This window comes from Molothrus aeneus, chromosome 3 (assembly GCF_037042795.1).
Source record: "Molothrus aeneus isolate 106 chromosome 3, BPBGC_Maene_1.0, whole genome shotgun sequence".
NCBI classification, from domain to species: domain Eukaryota; kingdom Metazoa; phylum Chordata; class Aves; order Passeriformes; family Icteridae; genus Molothrus; species Molothrus aeneus.
In genome coordinates, this window is record NC_089648.1 from 95,731,177 (window position 1) to 95,747,816 (window position 16,640).

Consider the following 16,640-nt stretch of genomic DNA (forward strand, 5'->3'; position numbering starts at 1 on the left):
TAAGAGGTCATAAACTTAAGTTGGGAATGAATGTATTCATGGAAAGGTGTTAATTACATTTATATGTATATGTGGAAAGGTGTTAATTAGTCATGTAAAATGGGGCAAAGATGAAAAATAGACAAACATTACAGGACTTATGTGGTCCTGAATACTTTTATTTATTCCTTCAAAGGTGCAATTTTGTGCTGGCACAAGCAGTCTTGGTTGTGTAGCAGTTCTGACATTTTGGAGTCTTAGTAAATTATTCTAGGATACTTTTCTTGTGGGGTGCAAATACTGTAACATACTGCTTCACAGTTTTTAGTTTCCTAATGGACTTCTGCAATGTTCATAGTATAAGATAATGTGGAGTATTAAAAGATTTTCCTAAATAATCATGTTCTAAAGCATGTTCAGCTTATAATACAGACAGCTGAAGATTTAAACTTCAAGTTTTCTACCTGAAATTGGTCTTTTAGCCACTGGCTAATCAATCTAATTGATTTTTACTAGCCATCTTCATGTCTTTACAAATGCTGTCAAGTTTTGAAGACATGTGTTAAACCTTCTACTTTCTTATGATCACCTGTGCATCAAAGTGACATGACAGAAGGACTGTTTGGTTAATGGCTACACAGTTAAATATCTGTTGCAGTCTCCAATTAGTCCTCTTAAAAAGGGAGCATGAAGTGATGATACTACACTGCTACAGCTTGTTTTGTGTTGTTAATTGAGGTCAGTAACAGCCATGTCTTTCATCCATGATGGACTTATGTTAATAGGTGAATCTGGTACAGAGTCTAGTGATCAAAATACCTTTAAATTAATTTCATTTGATATACATTGTTTTGAACAACAATTGGGTGGCTTAGCTTGCTTTTATTCACTATGCTTTAAGCTAATGTGCTAGTATTGTATATCACTTGCGTACAGTTGATTACTTTTAGTCTTTTGTTATTGCTGAATTGAAGATAGATCTGAAATCCTTATTCTGAAAGGGTTCACTTTAAAGTTCTTTGGAGTTCACAAAACAGTAATTGTATGCTGGCTAGTGACTTTTACTTTTCAGTGCTTGAAATTAAGAGCTAGAATGAGAGGAAATGAATGTTTTACTCTTTCCTTTGAATTACTGTGTGGTAAATGAAGTGCCAATGTAACTGTCTCTTAATTTAATTCTTCCTCCTAGCTCTGTACTCGATCATTCTGTTCTGCGTCTTTCTGTGGATTCCCTTTGTCTATTTCTACTATGAGGAGAAGGAAGAAGATGATGGCAACACATGCTCAGTAAGTTTACTCTAGTAAATGCACCAAGCAATGAAAAGGCAAATGAATATAGCCAAAATATAAAAGCAACCATGATTTTTTAATTTACAAATGGTATTAACATTGTGATATTTAAGTCTATTACTATAGTTCCATAAAAATCCTGGAGCAGTTCTTAATAAGACATAGTCTGACATTGTTTAGTCTAAGCACTAAGTTTCATTTCACATGAAATGAAACTTTAGTGAGATAAGTAATTAATGTCTGTATTTTCGTGAAGTCTTTAAGCTTTCTAAAAATTCTTTTGAGGAGAATGTCATGCACAGGAAGTTAAAACTTCTTATGTGAGACTCCATAGAATAAAAACCATATGTAGTGACAGCTTTTAAAGTAGAGAATAAGAAGATGGTTCTGATTCTGAAATAGGTACTCAAATTTTGTGTCTTTCTATTGTAGTGTTTGCTTTTTTTTCTTGAAGTAGGTGGTAGTAATTTACCTGAAGCTAAGATGTTTACTTTTGTAATGCTCTGGTTTGAGACCTGCCAGGGAATATGGTAACTGCATGCCAGTAAGGTACTATGTTTCAAATGAAAATACTTTTCTAAATAGTCTTCTGATCAATTAATCATGATTGTTATCCCTTCTGTTTAGCTGTAACCTTAACATAAGAAGACTTCTAATAATAGCCATAATATAGAGTATTAGTAGTATATATTTTCTTTTAGTGTATTTGCAGTGAATATATCCAGGCTTCCATCCACAGCTGCTCGGATGCATAGCTTATGGTGGAAGCAGAATTCTTTGTCATTGTTCACAGTTCTCAAACTATGAGATATTTCAAGAATGTATGCTTATGAGTTATATATAAAACTACTCGTGCTCTTTGTGGAGGTTTTTTGTAGAATACCTGTTATGCTAAGTATAATACTTCATAGTTTGCACAAATCCCTTTATATTCATTTTATGTCAATGTATTAACTTTCTCTTTAATATTCAGCAGGTTAAAACTGCACTCAAATACACTCTGGGATTCATCACAGTTTGTGCAGTTCTTCTGTTAATTGGGTAAGTATTTGTATTGAGCACTGTTCTATGCAAGATTTGTTTATCAGAGTTCTGTGCTTCTAAGAGGTAAATTATGATACACTCAATCTGTATAATCAACATCAGCTTAATCACTAATAGGGCTTAAGTATCCTGAGAATTATGTACCTGAAAAGTAAGGGTTTAACTGGAAGATAAAATGGTTTTACTTAATTATGGGGATGCTTGTGCTTCCAAGCTGATTGAATGTGCAGTGCAAATTGGTATCAAGGACATGGTGGCTTTGACACAACTACATTAATGCTTCAGTGTACAACAGGAGTAAAAAATTTGTCCTAATCTATGTTCATCAAATAGCTTTTTGCTTTTCACAAGTGTTCTTTCTGAAATGGACATTGCAAAACAGCTTCTTAGGAAAATGATTAGATGTTAGGTGCTTATACTTCGCTAAATAGAAATGTTGTCTGAAGAGTGTTAGTATGAGGTTATACTTGACTTAATTGTGCCTTGTATGATAAAGCTTTTGCTGGCCTTTGTTTAAAAGGCAAATGTTACTGAAGTGAGTAACCTGTTTGCAGCAAGTGCTGTTGTTCTGAAACTCCAAGTAGTAGCAGAAAATTGATTTCAGATCACCATTAAGCATGATGTGCACACCAATACTGAATCTTTCTCATGCCTGCTGTGTCATAAGCTTTTTAGCATTTTGACCTCAGCAATAAGTTGGTAAAAATTGCAACATGTATGCTAAAATGATCCATATCAGAGTACTGGAGTGTGAAGTAGAAACTAGAGTGAATTTAATGCTTCCAGTTGTACACTGTCTTACTGGAATATTGTTTTAGTTTTGATAAAAGTTAAAGGTATGTTTTTATCAAGTCTCTTGTCCTTTTAAGTGAAAGTCAGGTATTTGCTCTTATAAGAGATTGCAGGAGTTTATTACCTTAATCATTGTCTAGAAATATTGCTAAAATTACTGGTAAAAGCTGTTTCTGACAGTTAGTTCACATCATAGGTATAGATAGATGTATTGTATTACACATCCAGTTTAGAAATCTTGGTAGTGTCTCTAGCAGGTGTCAGCTGAATCCTCAGTAGCTGTAAGCATGTTTCTTCCTCCCTCCCAGTAAGATAAAGAAGGTAATTCTTGTACTTTCCTTTTAAGAGAAACTGCAAGACTCCCTTCACGGGGAAAAGGCTCCATTTTAGGAGGCAACTGAGGTGTCTGTGCTGAAGAAAAATGTGAACTCTATTTCCAGTATAGTTTTATTCTAGGTTAAGTAGCATATGTCTCAGTGTTTATGTATATTCTTTTCTGAAGAAGTTACCTGTCTTATTCAGCTGTTTTCATAGCAAGGAAGTGGCCACAGAGTTCCAATGTGACCAGAAAGAGATAAACATGTTGGAGCTGAAGCTTCTATCTGAGTGGTTTGACTGTAGTGAAGACTAGTCTGGCAGTAGTGGGGGATTCTCTCACTGGTCATTAGGATCAGAGTCATGTTAAAATAGACTGGAATTTTATGTACTGGGTTTGAATCTAGATGTCTAGGCTTAATGAACTAGAGTGCTGCTGCATACAAGTTGAGAGTGAGGGGTGTAGGAATATTTCCTGCTGAGTGCCTAACAAATAGTCTTTTTCCTGTGCCTACGTGGCTGGTGTCTCATGGCCAGACAACCTCCATTCTGATTGGTTTAGGAAGTAATTTTTAAAGTAAACCTTTAAAAATTTAAAGGTCTACATAAGGAATTTTTTGCCTCTTCCCTGGTCAGCTGTCCTGAAATGAATTATAAAAGCTATATTAAGTTCAAAGTTTGAGTGTCTTTTTCTTACTGGGATGTTGCCCTTGCTCCACTAGAGATCATTGTGACTTTTTTGGGAAACAAATGTGTTTAGTGCCACATAGTATTGGAGGTTTTTCTGACTTGATAACACAGCTCAGTGAGCAGGATGTTGTTGTCCAAATTGTTATCAGGAATAGTGTTTGTACTACTTACTTTACTTGTCTGTTACAAAACAGTTGTCTGGCAAAAATGTGCATGTCTGAAATACTTAAATCCTCTGCACACAAATAACCTGATGCAGAGTACCATGAAAAACAAAGTATAGGGCAAATTTATACTGGGATGCTCAGAACTAGTTTTTACTTATCATAACTTTCCCTTCCTGTAAGTTAGGCACTTTCCCCCTACTGTTTCTAAATGTCATGTGCTTGTCAAGGGGCTTGACATACTGCAATTTACATTAAGGAACCCTGAAGCAGTCTAGTATGGAAAAAAAGGCTGGTTTTGAGGCTAATGAACATTTAGTTCCAAAATGCATGCTTCTCTGGTTGTCAGTGTTTAGAATTAAACTGGTTACCTTAGATTTTTTAGAACCATTAGCTCTTAAAAAGCTACGAATATATCTAATTATCCTATAAATAGTTATGCAAATTATATGACAGCAGAATTCACTTAAGGAAATTAGTCTAAATCTGGTGTGCTGAAAAATAATTTCCTAAGGATGACAGTTAATGACACTCTGATTTAAGGATCAAATTTCATCCATCTACACTTGTGTATTAGCCCTGCCAAGTGACTAGCTTTAAACTGCTTGTCTTGCATTTACTTTCCTTGTTCTGCAGCCTAGATATTGATCTAGATTTTAATAATAATTTACCCAGGATGTGTTTTGAACAGCATAGCAATTTGCTTCTATTCTTAAAATTACCACAGTTAATAATTTGATTTGTGTCCAGAACTCCAAGTATCAGACACCACAGCTGAGCTGTTTTGTTTGCTTGCATTACCTAAATTTATAACTCCTGTGTTCCTTTCTGGGGCCTTTGGTGCATGGAACTTGAGCAGGAGCAGAATCAGATGTCCATCTCCTTCAGTCAAGGTTTATCTGAGTACTAATTTAAGAGTATAATGTATTCAGTAGCCCCTGCTCTGATTAGTGTCCTTTGACATGCTGGTTCAAAAAAAAAACAAAAAAAGGAATCTTGTTGTTCTCAAGATGGAAAAAAAAGGCAAGCAAGTTATAAATATCTGAAAATGTTCTTCCATCTTGTTTGTTTCCTGCATGTAGTCCACAAATAGCAAATCCATATTTGTGCTAAAATAAAAAGGACTTGAGCTATGTTCTCAGTCTCCTTTAACCATTTTTAGCAAATAAACCTCCAGTTATTTATTTTTATCATTTACAAGTAGAAATTTTGCCTAACTTGGTTTTAATACCTGTGTCTTCATTTTGTCTGGATGCTGTTGCACAGAAAGAATTACTGCTAGAGGCATATACAAGAGCTAAATCCTTAGTCAACAAGCATGTGTCAACTTAAGCAAATGCTAGCCCTCTGTCTGCCTCTTGCACAGACAAGAAGCTTTCTTTAGAAATTACCATCTTGATTTTTAAAATGTCAACTTTTTTTTTTTTGGCCGAGTATCAGGTTGGTTTTGATGTGATGATTATATGTGCACACAGTTGGTTTAGCTCTACCCTTGGAAGCAAAAGCATGTTTTGTCCTTTGAGACTGCTCCTGGAATATGGGTGTTTGTTTGGGACTTCAAGCAGGGGTCTAATCATGTCATACAAATATCAATTTCTCACACAAGTCCAAATGATACTTATGGACATTCTTTATGGACTTAGGTTTGAGTTCTTTCATTCTTTGCCTAAAGCGTTTCCCTCTAAATCTGTCTTCCCTGTGACTTGTAGCCATTCTATTTCATGTCTCAAAGCTACAGTCTCAGTGGTTTTTTGGTATGGAGGCACTGTTTTTCCAGCTATTGCAAACTCAGCTGTTTTGTCTGTACAGGTGCTGAGGAGTTATTCTTATTAGTTGACTTTAGATGGTGAGCCTGACAACAGGAAGCTTTCAGCTAAGGGGACTGTTTTACCTGACATTGTTCTCTGAGCATTCTTTGCTAGTGTGCTTATTGGAAGTACAAAACAACTTAGTGAACTTCTCTGCAGCTCAGTTCTCTGGGCCAAGTACAGAACAAAGAATGGAATGGAGCAGATGTGTTTAGTTGTAATAATGGAAGATATACATGTCCCTTTATATTTCAATGCTTGTTTAAGGAATCATTCATTATTTTATTTTGGCTTTCAGAAGTGTATATTTATGAGAATTTGTCTCAATTGATGCTTAAAGTTTATTTGCTCCTCTGCATATGAGTCAAATCAGGATAGTAAATCATATTAATATGTCTTTTAATTATACTTGAGTGTGGAGTCCTTACCTCTTTTAGGATGGGTAAATAGAAAATCACTTGTTCATTGACTCAGACCTGACTGTACACACACATGCATGTACTCTGCTGATCTAAATGCAGAGGAGAATGTGAATAAAATGGAGCACTGCCTTTTCTTCAGGAATGAATGGGCTTCTATTTTCTTAATTTAGAAATAGAATTCTTCCTATTTTTCACTAATTAGGGTAAGAAAGATTTTTTTTTCCTGTATTACAGTGCTTTTGTTCCTTTGGATATTCCCAACAAGAAGAATTCCACAGAGTGGGAGAAAGTGAAGCTCCTGTTTGAAGAATTTGGAAGTAGTCGTAAGTTTGAGATTTGTTCTGAGCTTTGCATGAGTTGCTACTCTACTAACCTCTGCTACTCATTCATTGACTGAACAACATAATTAACTTCCTTGGTGGCAGTTTTCTAACTTTTCTCTGACTGCTTAGCTACAGTAAGTCTTTACAATAAGACTTCTTCCTGTTCAGAGAAAAACAAAAATTAGGACTATTGTGAAAGCAGACACTGCCAGTGTCTTGTCTCTGTTCTTTAAATACAACTCCCCATTTGACAGCAAGGACTCCAGTGTTGTGCCTGCTGATATTTGTGGTGGGGAGAGAGGATACTTGCTTCCATAGACTTCACTTAGCTCTTAAATGCTCCTTGGATGCTGGAGTTCACTGACATTGAGGGTATGATGAGTGTGTGATGGTTGTGAAGACCATTGTGTTGTGATGGTCTTCATTCATTTACCTAATGAAATGCAGTACTGCTGTTCACTGTAAAAATGATGTTCTGTCTATTTGGATGGGAAGGTCTTGTGGGTGTTACAACTTCTTCCCTTTGTTCTTACAATACTGACCTCTTCTAAAATTGTTGTTAGCAGTTGTTACACTTTACACTAGGGCTGTAAAGAGCTGTTGAGAAGACCAAACTCCATGGAATAGTGTTTAACACTTATGTGGTGTAGTTCATGTGCTTAGCCAGGGTATGTTTTCACAGTAAAGGTGTGAGGGAAGTGTTTTATAGGTGAGCTAAAACAGATGTGATGTCACTTTTCAAATGAAAAGTGATATCAGAAAGGGTAATTAAAAGCTGTTTAACAGACATTCATCCCAGTGCATAAGTACTCCATTACTTTGTTTCATTCTTGATATGCATCAGAATATTGGCATCTGTGTGAATGTTTTAGGATATAATTATACAAGCCTTCATCAAGTCATATTCTGCATTAGTCTAGGAGTTCTGTACTGAATAAAAGTTACCTGCAATGACATACACCAAACACCGACAGAGCTGGCTAATCCCTTTAGGGCCCATCAACTTTATATGTACAGTTTGCTTAAGTATTCTCCAACCTGATCCTCTTCCACAAAGAGTAAATATTCTTCCAGTTTTTCTCACTCTGCTCCCTGGCCTGGATTTTCTGAAGTCTAGTCTTTCTAGTAAAAGACTGAGGTAAAGAAAGCATTCAGCAGCTCAGACTTGTCATTGAAAAGTCCTGTCTCACCAGGTCCCCTGCCCCACTCAGCAACAAGCCCCTATTTTGCCTCTTCTTCCTCTTGCCACTTAAATACTCAAAGCCCTTGTTTGCTGTAACATCCTTGCAGGGTCTTTAATCATAATATGTTCTGTGCTGTAATCTGTGCTTGTAAGCGTAGGAGATGGGGAGGACAAATCCATAGCTTATTGAATGTTTTGGCTGTCTGCTTGTTGATGTTCCCCTTGCTTTGCAAAGATTATAAAAGCTCAGGATAAAATGCTACTTAAACTGTTTATACAGGTTGTGATAATGGTTGAGCTGAGATGTAAGCTAATTTTTCCAGGTGACCTTGATATGACTGTAACAAAGTATTTGGCTGCCTTTGCTATGAAATACAGTATAGCCTATGTTTATTTCTAGGAAGGTCAACTGATTAAGATGCTGGGTTGGGATGTGAAAGTCTGATTTTGTTTTCTGTCAGCATTCTCTTGCGACTTGTAATTTCATAGGATAATTCAATTTGAAGAGACCTCAGGTTATCTATTCAAATCTGCACCTAGAAGGAAGGTGTAAGATCAGACTGGGTTGCTCAGGGCTTCATCACCTAGCTCTTCAAAACCCCCAAGTTTGTAGACTGAACTCATTCTGGAAAAATCTCTCACCTGTTGTGGATATACTTGCTGTCACCCAGTTGTCTCACACTTGACAGCTGTGTACCACTGAAGAACCTGGGCTCCACCTGTTTGCTAAGCAGACAGGCTGTATTGGGGGTCTCCAAACCTGTCTCTGTTCCAGGCCAAACAAGCCTGACTCCCTCAGCTGCTTTGCACAGCATGTGCTCCAGCTTCCAACCACTGTAATTCTTCACTTAGCTTGCTCACATTTATCAGTCTTAACCTGCAGGAGGGGCCTCAGAACTGGTTGCACTGTGTGGTCCCCTCCTTTAATAGATGGACATACTGCTGTTGATGCAGTCTGAGATGCCATGGGACTTCCATGCTGGCACAGCATGCTGCTGGCTTACCTTCAGATTGCTGTCTCCCAAGCTCCCCATGCAGGAGTCCCTTGTGTTTTCATAGAGCTACTCCACAGACAGCAACTCTCTGAACTTCTGGTTCTTTTGTGTTCCAGGTGCTGGAGAAATAAGGACAAAATGCTTGCCTGTTGTCTTTACTTGTGCCTGTTGTCCTGTTTTTATATTAATTTACCCTTTTCCTTTGTCTGTCTGTAGTAGTGCAAGAAGTTCAAAGATCTTGAGATGTAGAACAAACATCCCGTCATCACTTGGTAGTTGGTTGTGCGCTTATGAAAGAAATGCAAACTCATCCACTGAGGCAAAGCCTGATAATATACTGCTGGTATACAATTATCAAATTTTCAGCCAGTTAGTTTCTTAATGTTGCATTGAGCATGGTTCAGACTTCTAAAGTGGATATTAAATGTTGGTTTCAAATACTTCAAATACAGGAGGATCATCAAATATGGTGTGTAACTACATTGTGTGATATGTTACAAGTAGGGGCCACTTGAGGGGTATTTTTTGCCCCCTAAACTTCAAAAACAACTCAAATTTTTACAGTTACTGAAGGAAAAATAGTGCTAGGTGGTTTTTGGTAGGTTTTTGGGTTTTTTAATAAGTTTTAAACATAGCTGTAGTGTTTGAAACAGAGGAACCCATTGCTTTTAGCTCTGGGGAAGTTGTTTGATGTTATCTAGCAAAAATAGTAAAGGAGAGATTTGAGCAGTGAAGTTGGATTTGGTTGTGCTGTTCTATTAGTTTTTGGTGGTTTTGGAAGGAGGCCTGTAGGGTTGGTCAGAAGAGGGGTGCAGTTTCTCATAGAGTAGTAAGGTTATGATTTCTCAGTTGGCAACTGCTTAGTGCTGTGTTCAGTAAATAAGAATGGAAACAGGCTAGTATATCTGTGTGAGTAGAAATAAAAGTTATTGTAGATTTTTTAATTAAGTAGAGGGGAGGACATGAGGGAAAACAGTAAACTCTGGTTATGACTGAGCATAAACATGAAATTGTTTGCTGAAGTTCAATTTCTGTAATTTACTATAAGTTTCAATGTTACTAAGTAACCAAAGCCACTTGTGATGTCTTGAGTGGTGAGGTCAGGGGCAGACCTGTTCTGAAGAATTATGCAGAAGATTTTAGTGAGTTAAATACCTTTTTATTTGGTCACTCTTTTACTATCTCTTAAAATTACTGGAGTTATGAGGCTACATTAACTCTATAGTCCCCTGAGCTTTGTCCAGTTTTTTTGGTCTGTATATACATTGAGTGAAGCTGAGGGTTTTTTTGGTTGGTTAAAGGATCCATGCTTGTCTGATTCTGGATAATGCTATTAGTAGGAGGAATCAGGTGGTAGCAAACAAAACTAAGATGAACCATCCAGAATGCACATGAAAGTTGTGCAAGTTACCACAGCACCCTGGGGAGGCCAGAAATAAGTCTTGAAGGGGTATTAGAAATTTATGGGAGCAAGTTCATTAGTGTCTTTTCAACCATTTGGGTCAATGTAACTTCTGTGAGCTTGTGAAAATGACAAGAGTCTCTCCTGGATCCTGCAATTTCATATAAAGATCTGTTCAGGTCAAAAAGCTCTTTTAGGTAAGTTTTTCATCTGAGTTATAACTTTTAACTATGTTTTCATCTTTCTCATGAACTTAAATCTGTTCTGGAAACTAATTTAGGAAGAACTGTTTTTACACATCTAATGTATTTTCAACAAGTTCTCTTATTTTTTTTTTTTTGCAGATGGCTTGACTGCACTTTCATTTTCCATTAGCTCCTTGACTGTGATTGGAATGTTGGCAGCTATCACTTACACAGTAAGTTGTTATGCAGCGTTTTCAGATTTTTACCTTCATGATACTTGCGGTTATCACTGTCTCTACCTGTGTGGAAAACTTGTCATCCTGAAAAGATTCAGTAGTGTCTTTAGCTCTGGATTTTCATGGTTTGGAATAGTCATTCTAAGTTCTAAATTTTTTGCTGCAAATTTAGGGACTGCTGTTTTAATAGTGAGCAGAGATCAGACTTAATTTTGATGTGTTTATGGAAGGGGATGTCACATTACTTGTGACTTGTAACACAGTCACTGACTTTACTTGTTCTTAAGCTTTTATTTTATTTCTCCACCCTGATATTGGGAATTAAATGTTGCACTTTTTTTATTCATTGAACTGTGGCATAACCTAGAGTTGATATGGAGCTAAGGTACTGCAGTTCTTTATGAGAGGGATTTGGAAGGGTTCCTTCTGTAACCAATTGTAAATGGTATGATTAAGGTTATGTTAGTTTAACTGCTTGACTCTTGCTTTTACGTAGAAAGAAAAGGAACTCTTTTAACTTACTGACATTGGTCAACATTTAATGTTTATGTGGTCATTTGCTTTCCCAATTTGTTCTATTTCTTCATTCAGTGAATAATCAGTGTGTTTGTAATGCTACATGTTTAATTTGTTGTCAAGGTAAAATTTTGCAACAAAGAAGCAGCTTAAAACCTTAAGATAACTGGCTGATAACAGACAAAGCTTTAAAGTTTCTCAGAAATTACTGTTTTTCTGACAGGTTGTTATCTTAAGATTCATGTCCTTGCTAATATAATGTTTTCTTCCATTGGAAGCTGGCTCTAACATAGTTCCTATGTAGGTTTGCTAGTGAATTCTAAGTGCCTTTGTAGCCATAGCATATGCAGTAAATTATTTTGAAGCATTGGTACTCAAGAAGGTGTCTGTTTCAGGCAAACTATAAATCTATAAAACTTGAAAAAGGATTTAAGAAAGAGGGAAGGGGCTAAGGTGCTTATGAAATACTCCCTTTAGAATGTTAAATGAGTAACAAGTATACCTAATGACTTTCTGTCTCTCCAGCTCGTGTAAGTTACAGCAGAATTATGGAGGGCAGTTCAGTAGAGGTTTGCAGATGTGTCAGAACCCTGACAGCTTAGTGGCCATCGGGGTCTGTGCAGTAGGTAGGAGAGCAACTGGGTGGATGAACTAGTGGGTATTTTAGGTGAGCTGCATTGCTCTCAGCCCCATTGGCAAAGTGCTTTAACCTGATGAAGATGATGATAAATTTTATTACTTTAAGCCTTTTCTTAAAGTGACATGGGTCATTGAATTATTCAAACTATCTTGCTGGCATCTGGATCATGTGATGGTCAAAAAAGATCTAGACCTTCACTTAGCCTGTAATAATGTGCCAGATTGCAATTAGTTTCTCTTAATTATGGAAGAAAATACTCATTTCTTGTTTGAATTGCTGCAGTGCATATACTGTGTTATCTTATCTATGATACTAACAAAAGAGAAACACCTTAGCTGGGAGAACAATATCAGTGTTTTGTTCAAAAAACCAAGTATGGTTTTTATAACCGTTAGCAAACATCTAAAATGTGAGATTGTGAAAATAAAGCCATTTTATTCCTCGCTGAAATGTTAACATTTTACAACAAAAAACGTAGCAGATGTGGCACTTTGTGATATGGTTTAGTCGGCATGGTGGTATTCCATCAAAAGCTGGGCTTGATGATCTTGGAGGTCTTTTCCAACCTTAATGATTATGTGATTCTTGGAATTTTTTTTCAATTTACTGCTAATATTTCCTACTTCCAGTGTTACTGCCCACTTATTTTTGAACCCATACTGGTTATAGGCACCATTCAGCTGAGTATCACAGTATGCTTCTGTCTTCAACACTAGCTGAACCTGGAAATATGTGGAACCTGGAGATCCACGTTCAATAACTTCAGTGTTCTGTGTTGTCTGTGTTTTCTCAGATGAAGGCAATACCAAAATCTTCAATACTGTTGCTTTAGTGTCAATGTATTTACAACTTATACATGAAGTGAAACATCAAGCATGAGAACTAACTCTTATCTGAATGCCTTAATCACTAAGACTTTTGGGCTAATTTGTTGCTTTGTAAACTTCAACTGAGCTGTTTATGCAAATGCCTGGAGTGTGAAATTGATTTCCTTTATTTTTAACTGTTGTATTTCATTCTTCTGTAACTCTCTGTTCTGTTTTACAATAGGTGTTAAGGGAGAGTGGGAGAAGTGGAGGAGTTATTTTACAGAAGTTTTGGGCATGAGCTCACATAGGAGTGGGTTGTTATCTATGTCTGATGTGAGTTTTTTTCATTGTTTGCAGGCAGTTGTAGAATCTTAGCATTGAGCTGGCTTTGATATATGGGTGGACTGAGGTACAAATGTGTCACTGAGGTACAAATGTGTCACCTATTAGAAGGTCAGTTCTTCAAGCTGGAACAGTGTTTTCTTTGTGCTTTAGAGCTTTCATAACACCTTTCCCACCAGCGGTGATGGTCAGGCTTCCATATTTAAGCTTTTTTCACTTGCAGCAGCATGGGCTGGACTTATCCCAGTGGTATGATATAATGCAAAAATTGCTTTAGTAATGAAAAGTTTCTGGGCTGTTGTACGTGCCTGAACTTCAGGGAGTGGTTGGCTCAGAGTGTAGTCTGTCTTTGCCAGTTTGGATTACTCCACTCGCTCTACTTCAGAGCAGGAGAAAACGATTCTGGAAGGAGTGACTGTTTTCTCTTGGTACTTTCCCATGTCTTTGTGTTGTGGGGTGGGTTTTTTTTTTTTTTGCTGTATTAGCCTTGTATAAAAAAATCACCTCTAGATGAGACAGACATGAGTGGACAGACAAGTCTTTGTTTTTCAGGTAGCCTTCTGCTGCCTATCAAATTGTTTATGCCAGTTTCCAAAGGTGGGAGATCTTTGTGCTTAGTCATCAAACCACTCTTTGATCATTGGTGTTAGTTGTTGTTTTTAAGCACAGAAAGAGAATATTATTATGTAAGAGTGAACACAAGAACTAAGACACCTATTTCAAAATATTCCACAAATGCTTATTAGATGATGGAAAAAAGAATAGATGTGTGGTCTCTGAGTTCCTGTGTCTCTGGACAGAGGTGATTTCAGATCTGTGGTTTACACAGTGAAGAGTTCAGGATTTTTAGTATAGATGCAACTGAAATTTTTTGATATTTCCCCTGACTTCTGCATATCCCCAACCTGTTTCAGTGCCAGAGTTTGCTATTCTATTGTTAAAGGGAAATTAGGAGCAGGTATATCTGGTCTTCTATGTACTCATTCACAGTAAAGAAAAAGATCTTAATGCTAAATACTTGCCTAATAAAGGTTGTATTGTAATATGTTAGCAAATCCCTTCATACCTAATTAAAAATGGCCTTACATTGAATGCCTACTGTAACAGAAAACACTAAAAATAGATAGGAGTGCTGTGACTGCAGTTGACTGATTTAATCTTAAAATGTTATCAATGGAAGAAACCATGAAAGAGATGAATAAAGTGATTTTATTCAAGTCCCTGGCAGTGCAATTTATCCATTCTACAATTAGTTAAATGTATGTTAACAGTACTGCTTTGTGTGGCCTTCAGCATGAAGAATTAGATTATGGCTGCTCTAAAATTGGATTTGTGTTGTGGTAATATACAATAATGTGAGAAGTTGGGGGGAAAAGGCTTTGGCACTGTCAGCAGGTAGCCTTGAATTTGAGTAGAAATAGAGAGCAAAAGCTCACTTCAGCATGTGTATGTGCCCAGGCTTCCTTTATGAAAGCATATCCTCCTGCTTCCACAGGAGAAGGGATACAGCAGGGTGGTGTTACTGAGATTGTAAATGGCTGCAGTTTAAATTATGGAACTAACAAATTTACCCCAAGGACTAATGTAGTTAAAACCTCTTTTTTAACCATCAGTCCAGTGTTTGGGGCCTCTCAAGGCCCTGATTGGTTTGATACATTACTCTGAAGTACATGGTGAGCTATTAATGCAATGAAGAACAGAATTCTTATCAGATCATATTGTGTTGTAGCATTTGATATGTTGGGATTTGGGGGTGAAGGTGACAGTTGAGGGACAGTATAAACTGAAGCATCGTGCTGGACTGGATTTGCAGATAACTGAGCACTTGTGTTACTGGCTATGATACATCTGTAGATAATGCTACGGTTCAATAGGGTTGTCATTATATTAGATTGCTGGCTTCCATTTTCTATGGCTTCAAACATCAAAATCACAGTAAATTTCATCTAGTGGTACATACAGAGAAGAGCTTTTCTTGCAGTTTGAGGGGAAAATGCAGAGTTTTGCTTTTGAGTTGTGAGCTTTTCCCTGGCATCTGAATGGGGTAGGATGAAGTGCACTGTTAAAACTGAAATTGCCAAAGAAATAAAATTTCTTTGGTATGAGAAGTTCCTGATCTCCTCAATTACTGTGAAATACTAGTTAAAAGCTTTTGGAGGTATTAGTAATAAATACTGTTCCTGAAAGCATCTCATCCCTTAAGGTAAATCACTAGGGAGGGGCATTAGCATGGAAATTACCAGCTTAAGGAGTTAGTGCAAAAGTTACTTTTCCAAAAAAAGGTCAGTGAGAAAATTCACAACTACTTTAATTGATAAATTAACACAGAAGATTGTCTATGTATTTGGTACCTACTAAAAAGCAATAATTATTATAAGAATTAGATTTTAATTCAAGTTTCATGCTTGCTAGGAAATACCTTCAGGAGTCCAGAGCAATGTAAATGCTTTATGGTGTTTCTTAACACCATGTCATTCAAATGAGAAAATGAGCTGCAAGGAAGATGATTAAGGAGTATTTAGAGGATTTTGACTTCACACTTTAAATGGAACATAAATTGGTTTGTTCTGTTTAGTTTTCCATGTGGTGATATTTGGGACAGTCCTGCACAATGTGGCAACAGTGTCTCACCTTATTAAAAAGCCCATAGCAGTAAATTCTCAAATTCCTTCCTTACATTTGCCCCAAAAAACTTTCACTTAACTTAACTTAACTTTAAACTTTCACTGTTTTAGTTTTGGGTTTTTTGGTTTTGGGGTTTTTTTTGGTTTTTTTTTTTTTTATTATGGTCATTCCACTGAACAGTTATTTTTCCTAAGGTACTTACTTTGTTCAAGATGTGGGCACAGAACTGAATTGTCTAAATTTCCCAAAAGCTTGGATTGTAGCAGGCATATAGCTTAGGACCAAAGAAACCAAAAATTTATTAGATGTGTGGTCAGCCAGAATGTTTTTCAACAGCATGACTTCTTTCTAACTGTGTATAACAGTTTAAATGAGTGCTGTCTCCAGATCTTATTCATATTGCTACAGTAAAATTTTTAAACACAATTCAGAGTTCTGGAAGCAAGTTTATGGACAGATCTGCATAGCACTTAATTCTGAAGCTTCAAAAGTTTTATTCTGAAGAACACTTTTGAGTTAAGCTGTTTTCAGAGTAACAATTCCCATGTCAGCCTTCAGCTCTTCATACACTACTGTACTGTTGTAACAAGCAAACAGCATCTCTTGTTGGTGATGTGGCTTTGCCATGTTTGGAAAATGTACGTGTAGCTCACATTGAGCTCTCCCAAAAGATCCTCATAGAGAAGCTTGTGAAATATGGGCTGGATGAGTAGATAGTGAAGTGAATTGAAAATTGGCTGAATATCTAGGCCCACTGGATGGTGATCATGAGGTCTAATTGGAGGGCAGTCACTTGTGGTGTATGCCAGGGATTGATACTGGTTCCAGTCCTGTTCAGTGTTTTCATTAATGATCAGGATGATGGGGGAGAACCCTCAGC

At 36.8% G+C, this 16,640-nt stretch overlaps 1 protein-coding gene across 2 annotated transcripts in view; it reads left to right on the forward strand.

The window, feature by feature from the left end:
• Nucleotides 1-16,640, forward strand: part of LMBRD1 (LMBR1 domain containing 1) — a 66,810-nt gene that overhangs the window by 12,215 nt on the left and 37,955 nt on the right. Inside the window, exons 4-7 of one of the 2 annotated variants that reach the window (XM_066547455.1) lie at nucleotides 1,169-1,266; nucleotides 2,243-2,310; nucleotides 6,739-6,827; nucleotides 10,752-10,825. In XM_066547455.1, coding sequence (XP_066403552.1) covers nucleotides 1,169-1,266; nucleotides 2,243-2,310; nucleotides 6,739-6,827; nucleotides 10,752-10,825 — 329 coding nt within the window. The remainder of the gene's footprint in view (nucleotides 1-1,168; nucleotides 1,267-2,242; nucleotides 2,311-6,738; nucleotides 6,828-10,751; nucleotides 10,826-16,640) is intronic. The other variant, XM_066547456.1, reaches the window with a different exon arrangement.